The sequence below is a fragment of the Phoca vitulina genome, unplaced genomic scaffold, assembly GCF_004348235.1.
Source record: "Phoca vitulina isolate PV1807 unplaced genomic scaffold, GSC_HSeal_1.0 scaffold40, whole genome shotgun sequence".
NCBI lineage: Eukaryota > Metazoa > Chordata > Mammalia > Carnivora > Phocidae > Phoca > Phoca vitulina.
The window spans coordinates 20,097,852-20,117,299 of record NW_022589743.1 but is presented as its reverse complement, the minus strand read 5'-3'; the positions used below and the strand labels follow the sequence as shown (position 1 = coordinate 20,117,299).

Genomic DNA, 19,448 nt, shown 5'->3' with positions numbered 1-19,448 from the left:
AACTCAACATCACTCGGCATCAGGGAAATACAAATCAAAACCATAATGAGATACCACCTCACACCAGTCAGAATGGCTAAAATTAAAAAGTCAGGAAATGACAGATGTTGGTGAGGGTGCAGAGAAAGGGGAACCCTCCTACATTATTGGTGGGAATGCAAGCTGGTGCAGCCACTCTGGAAAACAGTACGGAGGTTCCTCAAAAAGTTGAAAATAGAGCTACCCTACCACACAGCAATTGCACTACTGGGTGTTTACCCCACAGATACAATGTAGTGATCCGAAGGGGCCCCTGCATCCCAATGTTTATAGCAGCCATGTCCACAGTAGTCAGACTATGGAAAGAGCCCAGATGTCCATTGACAGATGAATGGATAAAGAAGATGTGGTGTGTATATGTGTATATATACATACACACACACAGTGGAATATTACTCTGCCATCAAAAAAAATGAAATCTTGCCATTTGCAATGATGTGGATGGAATCAGAGGGTGTTATGCTAAGCAAAATAAGTCAATCAGAGAAAGACAATTATTATATGATCTCACTATTATCTGGAATTTACGAAACAAAAGAGCATCATAGGGTAAGAAAGGAAAAAATAAAACAAGATGAAACCAGGGAGGGAGACAAACCATAAGAGGCTTTTTTTTTTAAAGATTTTATTTATTTGACAGAGAGACAGCGAGAGTGGGAGCACAAGCAGGGGGAGTGGGAGAGGGAGAAGCAGGTTTCCCACTGAGTAGGGAGCTCAACGTGGGACTCAGTCCCAGGACCCTGGGATCATGACCTGAGCCAAAGGCAGACACTTAACTGACTGAGCCACCCGGGTATCCCCCATAAGAGACTCTTAACCATAGGAAACAAACTGAGGGTTGCTCGAGCCGAGGGAGGTTGGAGGATGGTGTAACTGGGTGATGTGCGTTAAGGAGGGCATGTGATGTAATGAGCACTGTATATTATATAAGACTGATGAATCACTGACGTCTATCTGAAAGCAATAATACATTATATGTTAATTAATTGAATTGACTATAAATAAATAAATAAAGCAAGCAAATAAAATAACAATAAAAGAAAATCTGACTTCTGTGGTTGTTAGTGAGAGATGGAGGAAAAATTTTATTCAGACTTAAGTGAATTTTTTTAATGAGTTTAACAAAATCTATTTTGTTAAGTGTTAAATTTTTCTGCTTTTGTGGTAACTTCATATTTAATATAAGGGAAATTTGGGGTTTGGAAAGATTCTTGTCTTTAGAAGAATAAGTTTTGTGAGGGAGGGACATTAATCAAATAATCACATAAATACACGTATAGATTGCGAAAAGTACAGGGAATAAATGCTTACTCATTTTTTCAATATGAAGTAAATGTATCCTATAAATGTAGATAAAATACCATTTATGTTTCTGAAGTCTAATTGATGTAATCAGAAGTTAATTTATTTTCATTACAGAATAATTTTAAAAATACACATAGCACAGAGACTGGTATTTCAAATACTTATGTATCTCTCTGCTTCAGTAGTTCTCTGCATGCTGTGTTTTTTTGTTTAGATAAAAATTGTATAAATTTGAGGTGTACAACATAATGATTTGATGTATGTATACACAGTGAAGTCTACTGGATTATCTTGGCTTCTTTTATCATATCTCCCCAGGTAGTTATGTACCTGTAAATTTTATAAGAAGTATTTATTGTCTTATTTATTTATTTTTAAATGTATTTTTTTAAAGATTTTATTTATTCATTTGAGACAAAGAGACAGAGAGAGAGAGAGAGACAGAGACAGAGAACATGAGCAGGGAGAAGGGCAGAAGGAGAGGGAGAAGCAAGCTCCCCGCTGAGCCAGGAGCCCGATGTGGGGCTCAATCCCAGGACCCTGGGATCATGACCTGGGCCGAAGGCAGACGCTTAACCATCTGAGCCACCCAGGCGCCCCTATTGTCTTATTTTTTTATGTATATTTTTTCTTATAAACTCATCATTGGGGTGAGAAGAATCTGTTCAGTTCAGAATTTTGAACTTTCCTTAAGATAGTAAATTATTTTTGGTTTTTACTTTTCAGATTACAGGAATTGACTGTTTGTTCAGAAGACAATGTTGATGTTCATGATATAGAATTGTTACAGTATATCAATGTGGATTGTGCAAAATTAAAACGACTACTAAAGGGTAAGTTTAAATGTAAGATATATTTGAGACTAATCACTGTGAGTGAAAAACCAGTGTTTGAATGTATGAATTGTCCTAATTGTGTTGAACTAGAACATCAAAGTGGATTTTATAATGCAAATGTCCTTGTGAAATGGATAATAATGCTTAATGGTTCAATAATTTTTGAGCCTTTGAAAACAAAAAAATGAGTATCTTAAATCTTGGTAATGGAAAGTTTTGTTCAACTACAAGTTTTGCTTTAACAAAGAGAACATACAGGGGCTGTTACTTAATTTTTCTAGAATTTTATTTCTTAAGGATAGTTATAGGTTATAGAAGTTATCTGTTTAGCTGTTGTAGTGCTAAAAGCAGATTGTTTAGCAGGATATCAAAGTTCCATTGCAGAATGGAACCAGAAGATTGTGATTTTATGACAATAGGAGGAATTGAGACGGGCATCTCATTTCTGATACTTGTGTTTTCACGTCTGTTACTGACTTTCTGACTGACTTTGCAGAATTAGAGTCTCTTACCTTTTCAGTGCTTTTTGCTTCCTTGTAGAACATTTCAGTTATAATCCCATCTGGTGACATTATAATGCTTAATATGTGATTTCATTTATTTTTTAAAGATTTATTTCAGAGAGTGAGAGAGGGGGGGACGGGAAGGGGCAAAGGGAAAGAGAGAGAGAAACCCAAGCAGACTGTGCGCTGAGCTTGAGCCAGATGTGGGCTTGCTCCCATGACCCGAGATCATGGCCCCAGCTGAAACCAAGAGTGGGACACCTAACCAACTGTGCCACCCTGGCGCCCCTTAATATGTGATTTTAAAGCTTTGGAAAATGCTTTGCAAGATTATGTTGATTAAAATAAACAGTCTCAAGGAATTGAGAGAATTTTTGTGGTAAGCATGAAAGTGTTAATTAAATAAAATATTAATGAACATTATTAATAAACTGAGTATAAATACTAAATTCACTTCACAAAAATTGTTTCTTAGTTTTGTGTAATATTGGATCCTAGCTAATTTAAATGTGAATCCTTACAGTATATGATTCACACTTTTTAATTTTACTTTGTATATTGATTAAGGAATTATGAAAAATGTTTTTAGTGTCTGACCTAAAAGAAGATTTAGTTCTGTTAACTGTGAAAACCTCAACAGTTCTGCAATGTAATTGTCAAAACACCTTGTTTATTGTTTTCTTAACATTTGCTTTAAACTCAGTAACTATTTCACCAGAGATGTAAAAAGGCTGTATCTAGGGGCGCCTGGGTGGCTCAGTCAGTTAAGCGTCTGCCTTCAGCTCAGGTCATGATCTCAGGGTCCTGGGATCGAGCCCCATGTCAGACTCCCTGCTCAGTGGGGAGTCTGCTTCTCCTTCTGCCCCTCGCCCCTTGCTCATGCTTTTGTGCTCTCTCTCTCCTCTCTCTGAAATAAATAAACAAAATCTTTAAAAGAAAAAACGTCTATGTAGATCAATACTATAAGGCTGTGTTCTATTTCTATTACCGATTTTAGGTCATTACTATTATAAGACCGAGCAACAATTAAATCACTTTCAGTAACTTTAATAAAGAAATAGAATGGATCATTTTAGCTATTATGTTAAGTGGACAACAATTGTTTTAAACTATAATAAACCACAATTCAGTTCACAGTTGAAATTTTTAAGATCTTAGAGTCTATCATTAAATGTTAGTTAAGGATGATAAAATTTAGAGATATTCTCTGTGTATAAAATTTAAGAAGTATAAGCAGATTTTTGTGATTTTTCATAACTGTTTAGTGACATTTCAGAAATAAATCTAGTCCTGGTTGCCCATAAGTAGGTACTTGTTTAAAACATCAGTTTTCTTAGAAATGTTTAATCTGTAATAATTAATTTAAATGGTTCCCCATGTCCAAATAAGAGAAACTAAATGTGTAAACAAATGTCTCTTTTTATTGTGATAAGTCATCCCCATTGACTGTAACCGCCTCATGAACGTAAATTTAGAGTATAGCTGATAAATGTGTAAAGTATAAAAATGCCAGTATTAAATAGGCCAGCAAAAGTTAGCTGTAGGTGACAATGGTGAAAGGAGTGGAATCTTCCTGTAATATGTTTTAAGTTCACTTTATGAGCACTGGGTGTTATACACAATTAATGAATCGTTGAACACTACATCAAAAACTAATGATGTCCTATATGTTGGCTAACTGAACATAATAAAAAATAAATAAATAAAACACACAGCATTTGTTAAGAAACTGTGTTCAAGAAACCATGCTAAGTGCTAGGATTACAAAGATTAATAAAGTATTGAATCTGTCTCCACGGAGCTCATGGCCTGGTTTATGAGACAAATATATTATTACCAAATTATTTGCAAAGTAATGTGGTAAACTCAGGGTGAGCATATAGTGAGGGAAGAGGTATGTATTTGGGGGTAAGACTGGTTAAGAGGAAAAGAGCAAAATATGGAGGTACAAGAGCCGGCCAGATTGTGTTAATAAAAGCAGAGTGATATTTGTTGCATTTTCAGCATGTGCCACACATTATCCTCTGCAGTTTCGTGCCTTTTCTCATCCATCCTCACAGGAACCCTGTGAAGCACATATTAGTATTATCATCCCCTATGTAGATGAGGAAATTGAGGCGTCAGTATCATTTTCAGGGTCAGACAGCTAGTGAGTGGCACGGGAAGATTCATATCACATCTGCCTGTCTCTAGAGCCAACTGTTACACAATTGTGCTTATGGGTTATATAATTTAAAAAAAAAGTGGCCATGGGAAGTGATGGAAAGGCTTTAAGGCAGGATCAGTGTTTTATTTTAGACATACCACTTTGCTTGAAATTTGCAGGATGGCAAAAGTTTACATGAAGTTCTGGGACTTGGTTGTATAGTAACATGAGTGAAAAATGAGGGTAGAGCAGGTCTTAATGGAATGGGGGTAGGGTAGATAACCAATTTGGTAATGGTATTTAGGAAGTAGAGTACACCACATCACCTAACATTTGGTGATTTAGATACGTGAGGTTAAAGAGAAGTATCACCAAGTATTACAGAGCAAGCTGATTGAAGCGGGAAAGGAAAGGAAGGATTGATAGCAGTAAAGAGCATAGCCAAGAAAATGATAAATTTAGTTTTACATCTATTGCCTTTGAGGTATGGGTTGGCTGTCCAGTCAGAAACTTGTACAACTGGAATAATAAAAGGCATATACTTTGGAATTGAGAATAGACTACTGTGTATAACATATTCATGGTGTCGTAAAGGTAAAGTTAATGAACGTGGGAAGGCAAAAAGGCTCAAGAGCGCTTTGAAGTATAATGCCATTATTTGGAAATCAAAGGAGAGCAAGAGCAAGGGAAGTTGTAGGAATACATTTTAAAACTGACTTAGAGAACAAATCACTCAATTCCAAGTCCAGAAAAAAGGACATTTAAATGTTTAGACAGTTTTATTACTCAAAGACTCATCTCTTAGAAAGATATTTATATAAAAATAGTAAGTACCTGTATCCCTCCATTAAAAGTCCATAGGAGGCAACAAAAATAAAAATAAGCAAGTGGGACTATACCAGATTAAAAGCTTCTGCACAGCAAAGGAAGCATCAACAAAATGAGAAGGTAGCTTACTGAATGGGAGAAAATATTTGTAAATCATGTATCTAATAAGAGGTTAATATACAAAATATGTGACAAACTCTTTCACCTCAATAGCAAAAAAACCTCATATTGTGATTAAAAATGGGCAGAGGACCTCAAAAATATCTATTTTTCCAAAGAAGGCCAACAGGTACATGAAAGATGTTCAGCATTACTCATCATCAGGCAAGTGCAAATCAGAACAATGAGGTATCTCCTCACATTTCTTAGAATGGCTGTTATCAAAACAAGAAATAATAAGTTGGTGAGAATGTCCAGTATTGGTGGGAATGTAAATTGGCACAGCTGCCAAGCAAAACAGTATGGAGGTTCCTCAGAAAATTAAAGGGAGAACTACCATATGATCCAGCAATTCCACTTCTTGGTACTTATCCAAAGAAAATGAAAACATTAACTTGAGAAGATATATATACCTGGTGTTCATTGCAGCATTATTTTACAATAGCCAAGGTATGGAAACAATTTCAATACCCATTGACAAATGAATGGATAAAGAAGATGTGAAATATATGTATGTATTTAAAATGTACATATATGTTTATACGTATGTTTAAAAATATATTTTATATCTTATATATAAGATACGTAAAATGGAATATGTGTATTCTATATTAAAATGGAATATTATTCATCCATAAAGGAGGAGGAAATCTTATCCATTTGTGACAACACAGATGGACCTTGAGGGAATTAATGCTAAGTGAAATATGTCAGACAGAGAAAGACAAATATTGTATGTCTCACTTATATATGGAATCTTAAAAAAAAAAAAAACAACCAAGCTCATAGATATGGAGAACAGAGTGGTGTTTGCCAGACGTGAGGCAAGGGATGGGAGAGTGAGCAAAACAGGTGAAGGGAGTCAAAAGGTAAAAACTTCCAGTTATAAAAAGTCATGGGGATGTAATGTACAGCATGGCAACTATAGTTAATAGTACTGGATTGCGTATTTAAAAGTTGCTAAGAGAGTAGATCTTAAAAGTTCTCATCACAAGAAAAAAAATTTGTAACTACATATAGTAATGGATGTTAACTAAACTTATTGTGATTATTTCACAATATATTCAAATACTGAATCATTATGTTGTATACCTGAAACTAATATAATGTTGTATGTCAATTATACCTCAGTTAAAACAAGCAAAGTCCCTAGGCGGAGTTTTCTGCCAAAGGACTGTTAACCAGTAAAATAGTTTATAGAAGGTTCATTTTTTCCAGGTATAAATCTTTTTATAGATGGGGACAACACATTTACGGAAGAGGAAATAAAAATATCTAATACATTCATATGGAGAAATGTTTAGTCTTGTTTTTAAAGTTCAGTCCACTATTTTGAACAATCAAATTAGCAAAATAAAAACAAAAACATGTTTTATGATGACAAGAATGTTGATAAGGCTACTTTCATATGCTGCTTGGTGTGAGTGACATTTGGCCCAACCCTTCTGAAAATCAGCTTGGCAATATTTATCAAGAGCCTTAAAAAATATTCATCTCTTTGACCAGATAATTGTACTTCTAGATCTTATCCTAAAGAAATGAATAGTAATATGGAAAATATTTGGATATAAAAGTGTTTATTAGTGTTATTTATAATAATGATATATTAGAAATATCTTAAACATACAATTGGAAAATGTTTAAATAACCAGTGACTTAATATATTGACTTAAATATGCTGAAAGACACCAGAGCATACTTTAACAGACTGTGGCTTTGAAACCCAATTCAATAGTTTGTTAGATCTGTAACCTCAGAAACACAATTTGCTCATTTATAATATCTGAAAATATTAAGATTTTGAAAGAAATACATTAGATTAAAAATACCTGGCTTGTTGTAATTGTTAAGTTATAGCTACTGTCATATTTAGAGTCATCATATATGTATGAGGAATTTTTAATGATATGGAAAAAATTTGGGATACTACGTAAAATGAAGAGAACAGGTTTGGTTTAGCCTTTATGATCTCAGTTGTGGTAAATATATTTGTCTTATACTTGCGTACGAAAAGGGATGGAAGAAAGTTCATCACACTGTTATCTGTGATTCTGAATGGTACGAATCATGGATGATGTTTTAAATTCCCCTTAGATTGTTGTGTATTTTTTAAATTTTCTACAATGACCATGTGTTTTATACTTTAAAAATCAATTACTATTAAAAAAAAACAAACCAAGAACCTTTGAAATTCAAGGCATGTTTGCTTTTCAAATTTGTCTTGAGTGGACGTAATCAGTGAGTTTTTGGTTTATATTAATTGTCTTTACCTTCACATTGCTTATAAATAATACTGGAACAAAAGTTTGTATGTAAAAGGAAAGTTTAGTTGGTTTATTTGTTTGTTTTTACAAGTAGCTCTGAATTTGTGTTAACTAATCTTAGAGTTAATTAAAAAAATTTTTTTCCCCCAGAAACTGCATTTAAATTTAAAGCCCTAAAGAAGGTTGCACAGTTAGCAGTTATAAATAGCCTGGAAAAAGTAAGTTATAACCTCTTTGATATTAAAATTTTGTTAAATTTTGCTTGTAAATATTGCTGTCTTTACTATTTGAATCAAAAGTCATGACTTCAGTGATAATTTCACATTAATATTTCGGAGGAATGCATTATAATATTCTTATGAAGGAAATAAGAAGTTTGTAATATAATTGGGGCTGTGTGACATTTTGTTTACTATATTTTGAAGATACCCCTGCTTTCATATAAAAGCATATGTTTTGTTATTTATAGGCATTTTGGAACTGGGTAGAAAATTATCCAGATGAATTTACAAAGCTATACCAGATTCCACAGACTGATATGGCTGGTAAGAATAAGATTATTCATCTTTTAAACTCTTCCTTATGAGGTAAAAGCCTATCACTTTCCAGATTATTTATGTTATTAAGGTGCTTTTACATCTTGTCAGCTGATGTCAAATAGGAAATACTATTTTTCTCTTATATTTCAAAATTTCCCTCAATCCTTTTCTTTCCTTTGAGCAAATTTGCAAAAGCAGTTTGGAGTAAAGCTCTCATCTTTAGAGTTGTGGATTTGATATTTGATGGCTCTTCTTTGTAGAGAAGTACTGTTTGTGCTCTGAGGCTTCATTTTGTATTTAGGGAGATGTGTATAAAGTAGTAATATCCTTACTTAGAATCCTTGAGATACAACTGTGATGCAGAGAATACAGAATCCTGGAGAGTATGATGATTCCCTGTGAGAAGCTGTCCAGTCTGCTTCTTGTGTACATCACACTTTGCAAAAGGCCCTGCACATTGAGACAAAACACAAGTTTGTCTGTTCTGGAACGTAACCTTTTCTAGGATGGATCAAGATAGCTCTTTTATTTTTTTTATTTAGTTTTAAAAGATTTATTTATTTATTTGCAAGAGAATGAGAGCGAGAGAGAGCACGGGGGCAGGGGCAGAGGAAGAGAATATCCAAGCAGACTCCAGCTGGGCGTAAAGCCTGATGTGGGGCTTGATCTCACGACCCATGAGATCATGACCTGAGCCAAAACCAAGTCAGACGCTTAACTGACTGAGCCACCCAGGTGCCCCAAAATAGCTCTTTTAATACATAGACAATATAATATTGCTTGTCTGCTTACCTGAAATTTAATTGTTTAAATGAACTTCCAGTTTATCTTTAAAAAATTTGACCTTTGGGTTTTTGGATAGTGCCGGCTTTTAGTTTAATGCCAGAGATATTCTCATTTAGTAATATCATTTAATTGTATTTTTCACATAGAGTGTGCAGAAAAACTGTTTGACTTGGTGGATGGTTTTGCTGAAAGCACCAAACGTAAAGCAGCGGTTTGGCCACTACAAATCATTCTCCTTATCTTGTGTCCAGAAATAATCCAGGATATATCCAAGGATGTGGTTGATGAAAACAACATGAATAAGGTGAGGAGGGCAAAGTTATTTCCATTATGTCCAGATGTCATCTAGTTCATTTTAATCAAGGTGTGTATGACTTTAGGCTTAATATTCTGTAAGCACAATAATTCAGGGGACCATTTCTAATTATGATCACTTTAGGTCTCTTTGTTTGCTGGCCTTGGCAGAGACATACTCATATAAAAATTCTTTTGAAGGGAAAATAAATGATACCCTCATTAATTAAAGATTTTAAAACAATTCTTTAGTTTCATTTTTTTACCAGAGAAGACTAAGTGATACTTCTGTCAGTGTTCAACGTAGTTTCTCTAACAATTACAGCAATGGTTGCCCTATTAGAATCCATCACTTTTGTGTTATTTGCATGTACTTAGTGGTGTATCTGCTTGGTGCTAATGAAATTGTCTAGTAACTATTTTCAGATATTTTAGAACAGTTTTCATAGCATTTTATTAGGAAGGTAGGATACCACATACGCTATCTATAGTGAAATTGGTACTATAACAACTGCTAATTTTAAGGGACTCTTAAAATTTTTTTAAAAATAGAGCAGGTAGGGTGTTAATCTTACTGTTTTATTTGAATTTCTGTATTCAGTTTGTTTTGGTAATTGATTTTTCTTTCTTTGTTTCTTTCTTTGTTTGTTTCTTTCTTTTTTCCCTATTTATTTATTTATTTATTTTTGCCACTTTGGGAGAAATACTTTAGCTCTAGAGTGAACATGAAATGGGCTCCTGCATGACTTGCCTGTGGATGGAGATGTTCAGAATCAGTGGAATGATTCAATACTTTGTAGAAATATTGGATAGGGAATTTATGCAATAGATGGCTAAATAAATGAACTTAGGTAATCCTTTAGAGTTTGTGATGCTGTGGTACTCCACTTAGGTCTGTAGCCTCGCTCTTCCATTGTGAGGATACCGTTTTTCATGTTAGATTGCTTTGGAGCCTGTCAAAAGAATAAATTTTGGGAGGGTTTCTATTTATTGGGAAAATAAACAGAGGTAAAAAGCTATTATAAATTCAGTATTACTCTTAGGTGAACTTATATTTGAATAATCACAGCTACATCTTTCCAAATGTTTATTGATTATTTGTATATCTTCTATGAATTTCTCATTTTCCACTGAATTTTTTTTTTTTTAAGATTTATTTGAGAGAGAGAGGACAAGTAGGCGGAGGGGCAGAGGGAGAGGGAGAAGGAGACTCGCCACTGAGCAGGGAGCCCGATACAGGGCTCGATCCCAGGACTTTGGGATCATGACCTGAGCCAAAGGCAGACACTTAACCGAGTGAGCCACCCAGGCGCTCGAATTGTTTGTTCTTTATTGATGTGTAGGGTGTGTGTTGTGTGTACACTTTTTACTTAGTTTCTTTTTTTAAACTTTGTTTACGGGTTTTTTTGTTTTGGTTTTTGCTGTTTAGATATTTAAAATTTGTAGTAGTCAACTCTGTCTTTTTCTGTCTCTTAGCTTTTTTGGTCATACTGTTCCTAACCAAGATTTTATTTATTCATTTTATTGAGATATAATTCACATACCATAAAATTCATTCTTCTAAAGTGTACAATTCAGTGGTTTTTAGCATATACAAAAAGTTGTGCAACCGTCACTGCAATCTAATTCAAGAACATTTTTGTCATCCCTGAAAGAAACCTCGTACCTGTTAGCAGTCACTCCTTACTCCTGTCTCACCCTAGACTCTGGCAACTACTGATCTGCTTTCTGTCTCTATGGATTTGCCTATTCTGGATATCTCATATAAATGGAATCATATAATATGTGACCTTTGTATCTGGAACATCCCAAGATTTTTGAAATATACTTTTATATATTTCTTAGTACTTTTCCAGGTTAAAAAACTTAGATTTTAAAATCTTTCTGGATTAAAAAAAAGTATTTTTTTTTTTTAATGTATTCTCACTCTTTCCTAGTCACATTACTTATGAGCCAACCAGTATTTGATACGTCTCCTTCCTTTTGTATCTACTTGCTCATACAAACATTCAAATGAAAATACACATACATACATAGTGTGGTGATGGTTATATTTTAAAATGAAGTCATATATATATATTTTTAAGTACTCTCTCTACCCAATCTGGGGCTCGAACTCATGACCCTGAGACCAAGAGCCGTATGCTCCACTGACTGAGCCAGCCAGGCATCCCAAAATGAGGTCATTGTATACACATTACTCTGCATCTTGCTTTATCTACCTAAGAGTGTATCTCGGCTGTTCCTCAGAATAGTTGATAACACATTCCTTTAAGTGTTAGGTAATATTCTATTACACTAATGAGCCTCATTTACTCAGCCATTTCACTGTGAATGGATGAATACTTAAATTTTTTTTCAGTTTTTTGTCATTACATTTAATCCTTTAGTAAATATCTGTGTTCATGTATTTTTGTTAACTGATGCTTTTAATTCTATAGAGTAGAATTCCAAAACTGTGATTCTGTGTCAAGGGCATTTGTATTTAAATTTTTTTTAAAGATTTTATTTATTTTAGAGAGGGAAGGAGAGAAGAGTGCCAGCACCCGTGTGTGAGTGAGAGGAGGGGCAGCAGGAGAGGGGAGACAGAATCCCAAGCAGACTCCCCACTGAGTGCAGAGCCTGGCGCAGGGCTCAATCTCATGACCCTGAGGTGATGACCTGAGCCGAAATCAAGAGTTGGATACCCAACTGAATGAGCCATCCAGACGCCCCTGTATTTAAAATTTTTAATAGTTATTCTTAGATTTACATTCCCCAATATTCATCGCATGTCACATTAGAATCAGAATGCCTGTTTTTCTGCATCCTCACCAGGACTGCATGGTTGTCAGTCTTCAATGAGATGAAAAAGAGTACCTGATTTTACTGCTTATGATTAGTGAGGTTCAGGATCATTTCTGTTTTGTGGTCATTTGTATGTTTTCTTTTGCATGTCTGTTCATTTCCTTTACTTATTTTCCTTTTTTAATTTTTTTTGTCAGTCTCTTTATTAACTTCTGGGACTTTTTGTCTATTAGTCTCTTACTTGATGATACCATATTTGATTTAGAAGAATGTTTTATAGTTTCCAAATTGTTAAATTTTTTGGTGATTTTTAAAGATTTAATTGTGGTTAGAAAATGGTGGTACATATTTGCTTTAAAAAGTGTTCTGTGGTCACTGGAGAAGAATGTGTATCATTTCTTTAGGGTACAGAATTTAATGTAAATGTTTAAAACTGCATGTAGAGGGGCGCCTGGGTGGCTCAGTCGTTAAGCGTCTGCCTTCGGCTCAGGTCATGGTCCCAGGGTCCTGGGATCGAGCCCCACATCGGGCTCCCTGCTCAGCGGGAAGCCTGCTTCTCCCTCTCCCACTCCCCCTGCTTGTGTCCCTTCTCTCGCTGTGTCTCTCTCTGTCGAATAAATGAATAAAATCTTTAAAAAAAAAAAAAAAAAACTGCATGTAGAACTGCTCTGTAGCTCTTGAGAACACCTGTAGGGGCTTGAGAGCCCCCTATGAATATGCTGTGGGAAATGCTTGGTTTAGCTGTCTGAGCTCCCCGAACCCTTAAGTAGCCAATAGACTCTGGGCAGTGTGGCAGAACTCCTCCTAGGCATTGGTAATCACACTTAGCTCTTTATTATAAAGCAGGCAAAGAACAAACAACAAACAAATAGAACCCTAAGCAGATTAGATCGGGCTCTCATTTACACATTGTAGACTGCGAACTATATGAAAAGTGGTTCTCTTTTTCAGTTTATAGTTTTTGTTATTATTATTGTGTTTTTATTTCATTAGGGAAGGTAGTATCATGACTCCACACAGTGATCTTTATTATACTTATGAAACAGTAATGAGCCGCTGATCTGAAAAGCTCTGCAGGACAGCCCTCCTCTTTGTGATTTCTTAGGACCTTGGACAGCAAAGACTCTGCCATTTTTAAAACATAGCTTCCATGGAAGTTGATTCTATTCTGCTGACCAGAAGGAAAAACATGGGAAATCATGCTGAGGATTTTTATGGTCAGGCCTGGAAATGGCACACTTTCATTCACATTGCATTGGGTAGAGCTCTGTCACATGGCCACATCTAACTGTAAGAGAACCTGAGAAATGGTTCTCTATATCCCCCAGGAACCAAGAAATGAAGGAGTTAGGAGAGAGAGGAGGAGTCAGGGATGGCTTAGACTGCTGTCTCCCTAGAATTCCCAGTTATTTCTTTATGGGTGCAAAGCTATATATCAGGAGTACCTGTCCATATAGCCAGAATAGTGCTGGCTATATGTGCTGCAAGAAGAGGTGTGGAACCTTAGTTGAACTTGAAGTAAGAATAGAACTTAGAAAGAGAGACAGAGTTGTTCAGGCCAGGGTGATCAAGAAAATGGATGTTCAGAAAAGTTAGCTAGAGGGTGGAAGATTCATGCAGGTGATGATAAGAAATGAAGATGAAGAGGCAGATGTGAGCAATATGGAAGATACTGTGAGCCAGTTGGGGTTGAAACTTTAAGTTTAGGGTTAAAGGTGAGATATGCAAAGTAGTGTTTTTGGCTGATAAAAGGAAATTCCAAAGTGGGAGCTGGGTCAAAATAAATGTGAGTTTATCTTTTAAAATTTTATTTACTTATTTATATTGTGGTAAAATAACCTTAAGTATACAAGTACAAGTGTACATCAAGTACATTCAGTGTTTTGCAACCATCACCATTATCTATTAGTGAACTTTTTTTAGTCCTCTTAAATTCTGTATGTTAAACATAACTTCTCATTCACCCTATTCCTAGCCCCTGGTAGCCTCTATTCTATTCTTGGTTTCTCTCAGTTGCCTATTCTAGGTACCTCATATCGGTGATATCATACAATATTTATCCTTATATGTCTGGCTTATGCCATTTAACATAATATTTTCAAGATTGATCCATTTTGTTGCATGATCAGAATTTCATTCCTTATTGTGGCTGAATAAATATTCCATTGTATGTTATATACCACATTTTGTTTATCTCCTAGAAATTTCTTGTGTGCAGTGGTATTCCATTGTGGTTTTGATTCACATCTTTTTTTTTTAAGTTTTTTTTTCTTTAAGTTTATATATTTAGGTAATCCCTACACCCAACATGGGGCTTGAACTCATGACCCTGAGATTAAGAGTTGCATGCTTTTCTGACTGAGGCAGCCAGGTGCCCTGATTTGCATCTTTCTAGTGATTAACAGTGTTGATCATCTTTTCATAAGCTTATTGGCCATTTGTATATCTTCTCTGGAGATGTGTCTATTAAAGTTCTTTGCCCATTTTTTAATTGGGCTATTTTTTGTTGTTGTTGAGTTGTAGGAGTTCTTTACATGTCATAGATGGTAATCGCCTATTAGATATATGATTTGCAAATGTTTTATCCCATTCTGTGGACTGTCATTTTACTTTCTTAATAGTGTCATTTGATACACAAAGGTTTTTCATTTTGATGAAGTCCACTTTATCCATTTTTTTGTTGTTGTTGTTGCTAGTGCTTTTTTGGTTTTATATCCAATCATTGCCAAATCCAATGTTGTAAAGATTTTCTTTTATGTTCTCTTCTAGGAGTTTTATAGTTTTAGCTGTTTAGATCTTTGAGCTATTTTGAGTTAATTTTTATATGTAAGGTAAGGGAAAGGTCTGGCTTCATTCTTTTGCATGTGGATATCCAGTTTTCCCTGCACCTTTTGTTCAAAAAACTGTCCTTTCTCCTTTGAATGGTGTTAGCACACTTGTTGAAAATAATTTGATCCTGTATGCAAGGATTTCTTTCTAGACTTCCTATTCTATTTCATTGGCGTATAGGTCTGTTCTCATACCATTACCACAATGTTTTGATTTTTGTAGCTTTGTAGTAAGTTTTGAAATCAGGAAGTATGAGTCTTCCAACTTTATTCTTTCTCAAGATTGTTTGGGCTATTTCTTGTTACTTGATATCCCATATGAATTTCTGGACGGGTTTTTTCTATTTCTACAAAAAATGCTGTTGGGGTTTTGATAGGGATTGCATTGAATCTGTAGATTGTTTTGGGTACTGTGGACATTTTATCAATGTTAAGTCTTCTAGTCAATGAACATGGGATGTGTTTCCATTTATTTATGTCTTTAATTTCTTTTAACACAGTTTTCATTGTATAAGCTTTCACCACCTTGGTTAATTCCCAAGTATTACGTTCTTTTTAATGCTATCATAAGTGGAATTGTTTTCCTACTTTCCTTTTTAGATAGTTCATTGCTAGTGTCTAGAAATGCAACTGATTTTTATATGTTGATTTTGTATCCTAGAACTTTGCTGAATTTTTTAGCTCTAACAGGTGTGTGTGTGTTTAAGGTGTTCTGCAAATAAGCTTGTATCATCTGAGAACAGAGGCCATTTTACTTCTCCTAATTTGAATGACTTTTTTTTTTTACATTAAGGTTCATTTTTAAAAATTTTTTATTGTTATGTTAATCACCATACATTACATCATTAGTTTTTGATGTAGTGGTCCATGATTCATTGTGCATAACACCCAGTGCTCCATGCAGAACATGCCCTCTTTAATACCCATCACCAGGCTAACCCATCCTCCCCCCCCCCTCCCCTCTATAACCCTCAGTTTGTTTTTCTTTTTTTTTTTTTTTAAAGATTTTATTTATTTATTTGACAGAGAGATAGAGAACACAAGTAGGCAGAGAAGCAGGCAGAGGGAGAGGGAGAAGCAGGCTCCCCGCAGAGCAGGGAGCCTGATGCGGGACTCGATCCCAGGACCCTGGGATCATGACCTGAGCTGAAGGCAGCTGCTTAACCGACTGAGCCACCCAGGCGCCCCACCCTCAGTTTGTTTTTCAGAGTCCATCGTGTCTCATGGTTCATCTCCCCCTCCGATTTCCCCCCCTTCATTCTTCACCTCCTGCTATCTTCTTTTTTTTCTTTTTTATTCTTAACATATATTGCATTATTTGTTTCAGAGGTACAGATCTGTGATTCAACAGTCTTGCACAATTCACAGTGCTCACCATAGCACATACCCTCCCCAATGTCTATCACCCAGCCCACCCCATCCCTCCCACCCCACCCCCCACTCCAGCAACCCTCAGTTTGTTTTGTGAGATTAAGAATTCCTCATATCAGTGAGGTCATATGATACATGTCTTTCTCTGATTGACTTATTTCGCTCAGCATAACACCCTCCAGTTCCATCCATGTCGTTGCAAATGGCAAGATCTCATTCCTTTTGATGGCTGCATAATATTCCATTGTATATATACATACCACATCTTCTCTTTTTTAAAATATTTTTATTGTTATGTTAATCCCCATACATTATATCATTAGTTTTAGATGTAGTGTTCCACGATTCATTGTTTGTGCATAACACCCAGTGCTCCATGCAGAACGTGCCCTCCTCAATACCCATCACCAGGCTAACCCCCCTTCCCTCTAGAACCCTCAGTTTGTTTTTCAGAGTCCATCGTCTCTCATGGTTCGTCTACCCCTCTGATTTCCCCCCCTTCATTCTTCCCCTCCTGCTATCTTCTTTTTTTTTTTTCTTAACATATATCGCATTATTTATTTCAGAGGTACAGATCTGAGATTCAACAGTCTTGCACAATTCACAGCGCTTACCAGAGCACATACCCTCCCCAGTGTCTATCATCCAGTCACCCCATCCCTCCCACCCCACCTCCCGCTCCAGCAACCCTCAGTTTGTTTCCTGAGATTAAGAATTCCTCATATCAGTGAGATCATATGATACATGTCATTCTCTGTTTGACTTATTTCCCTCAGCATAATACCCTCCAGTTCCATCCACGTCGTTGCAAATGGCAAGATCTCATTCCTTTTAATGGCTGCATAATCTTCTGTTGTATATATATACCACCTCTTCTTTATCCATTCATCTGTTGATGGACATCTTGGCTCTTTCCACAGTTTGGCTATTGTGGACATTGCTGCTATAAACATCGGGGTGCACGTACCCTTTCGGATCCCTACTTTTGTATCTTTGGGGTGAATACCCAGTAGTGCAATTGCTGGATCGTAGGGTAGCTCTATTTTCAACTTTTTGAGGAACCTCCATACTGTTTTCCAGAGTAGCTGCACCAGCTTGCATTCCCACCAACAGTGTAGGAGGGTTCCCCTTTCTCTGCATCCCCGCCAACATCTGTCATTTCCTGACTTGTTAATTTTAGCCATTCTGACTGGTGTGAGGTGGTATCTCATTGAGTTTTTGATTTGGATTTCCCTGATGCTGAGCGATACTGAGCACTTTTTCATGTGTCTGTTGGCCATTTGGATGTCTCCTTTGGAAAAATGTCTGTTCATCTCTTCTGCCCATTTCTTGATTGGATTCTTTGTTCTTTTGGTGTTGAGTTTGATAAGTTCTTTATAGATTTGGGATACTAGCCCTTTATCTGATATGTCATTTGCAAATATCTTCTCCCATTCTGTCGGTTGTCTTTTGGTTTTGTTGACTGTTTCCTTTGCTTTGCAAAAGCTTTTTATCTTGATGAAGTCCCAATAGTTCATTTTTGCCCTTGCTTCCCTTGCCTTTGGTGATGTTTCTAGGAAGAAGCTGCTGTGGCTGAGGTCGCAGAGGTTGCTGCCTGTGTTCTCCTCTAGGATTTTGATGGACTCCTGTCTCACATTGAGGTCTTTCAACCATTTGGAGTCTATTTTTGTGTGTGGTGTAAGGAAATGGTCCAGTTTCATTCTTCTGCATGTGGCTATCCAACTTTCCCAACACCATTTGTTGAAGAGACTGTCTTTTTTCCATTGGACATTCTTTCCTGCATTGTCAAAGATTAGTTGACCATAGAGTTGAGGGTCCATTTCTGGGCTGTCTATTCTGTTCCATTGATCTATGTGTCTGTTTTTGTGCCAGTACCATACTGTCTTGATGATGACAGCTTTGTAATAGAGTTGGAAGTCCGGAATTGTGATGCCGCCAGCTTTGCTTTTCTTTTTCAACATTCCTCTGGCTATGCGGGGTCTTTTCTGGTTCCATACAAATTTTAGGATTATTTGTTCCATTTCTTTCAAAAAAGTGGATGGTATTTTGATGGGGATTGCATTGAATGTGTAGATTGCTCTAGGTAGCATTGACATTTTCACAATATTTGTTCTTCCAATCCATGAGCATGGAATGTTTTCCCATTTCTTTGTGTCTTCCTCAATTTCTTTCATGAGTATTTTATAGTTTTCTGAGTACAGATCCTTTGCCTCTTTGGTTAGATTTATTCCTAGGCATCTTATGGTTTGGGGTGCAATTGTAAATGGGATCGACTCCTTAATTTCTCTTTCTTCTGTCTTGTTGTTGGTGTATAGGAATGCCACTGACTTCTGTGCATTGATTTTATATCCTGCCACTTTACTGAATTCCTGTATGAGTTCTAGCAGTTTTGGGGTGGAGTCTTTGGGGTTTTCCACATAAAGTATCATATCATCTGCAGAGAGTGAGAGTTTGACTTCTTCTTTGCCGATTTGGATGCCTTTGATTTCTTTTTGTTGTCTGATTGCTGTGGCTAGGACTTCTAATACTATGTTGAATAGCAGTGGTGATAATGGACATCCCTGCCGTGTTCCTGACCGTAGGGGGAAAGCTCTCAGTTTTTCCCCATTGAGAATGATATTCGCTGTAGGTTTTTCATAGATGGCTTTTATGATATTGAGGTATGTACCCTCTATCCCTATACTCTGATTCAGAGTTTTGATCAAGAAAGGATGCTGTACTTTGTCAAATGCTTTTTCTGCATCTATTGAGAGGATCATATGA

The 19,448-nt window shown here is 36.0% G+C and overlaps 1 protein-coding gene across 9 annotated transcripts in view; it reads left to right on the top strand.

Annotated features, from left to right (window-relative positions):
* The window catches only part of NF1 (neurofibromin 1), a 281,702-nt gene that overhangs the window by 66,125 nt on the left and 196,129 nt on the right, over positions 1-19,448 (top strand). For all 9 annotated transcript variants that reach the window (XM_032428720.1, XM_032428715.1, XM_032428713.1 and 6 more), the window contains exons 5-8: positions 2,071-2,177; positions 8,231-8,298; positions 8,550-8,625; positions 9,552-9,709. In XM_032428720.1, the coding sequence (XP_032284611.1) occupies positions 2,071-2,177; positions 8,231-8,298; positions 8,550-8,625; positions 9,552-9,709 (409 nt within the window). The remainder of the gene's footprint in view (positions 1-2,070; positions 2,178-8,230; positions 8,299-8,549; positions 8,626-9,551; positions 9,710-19,448) is intronic.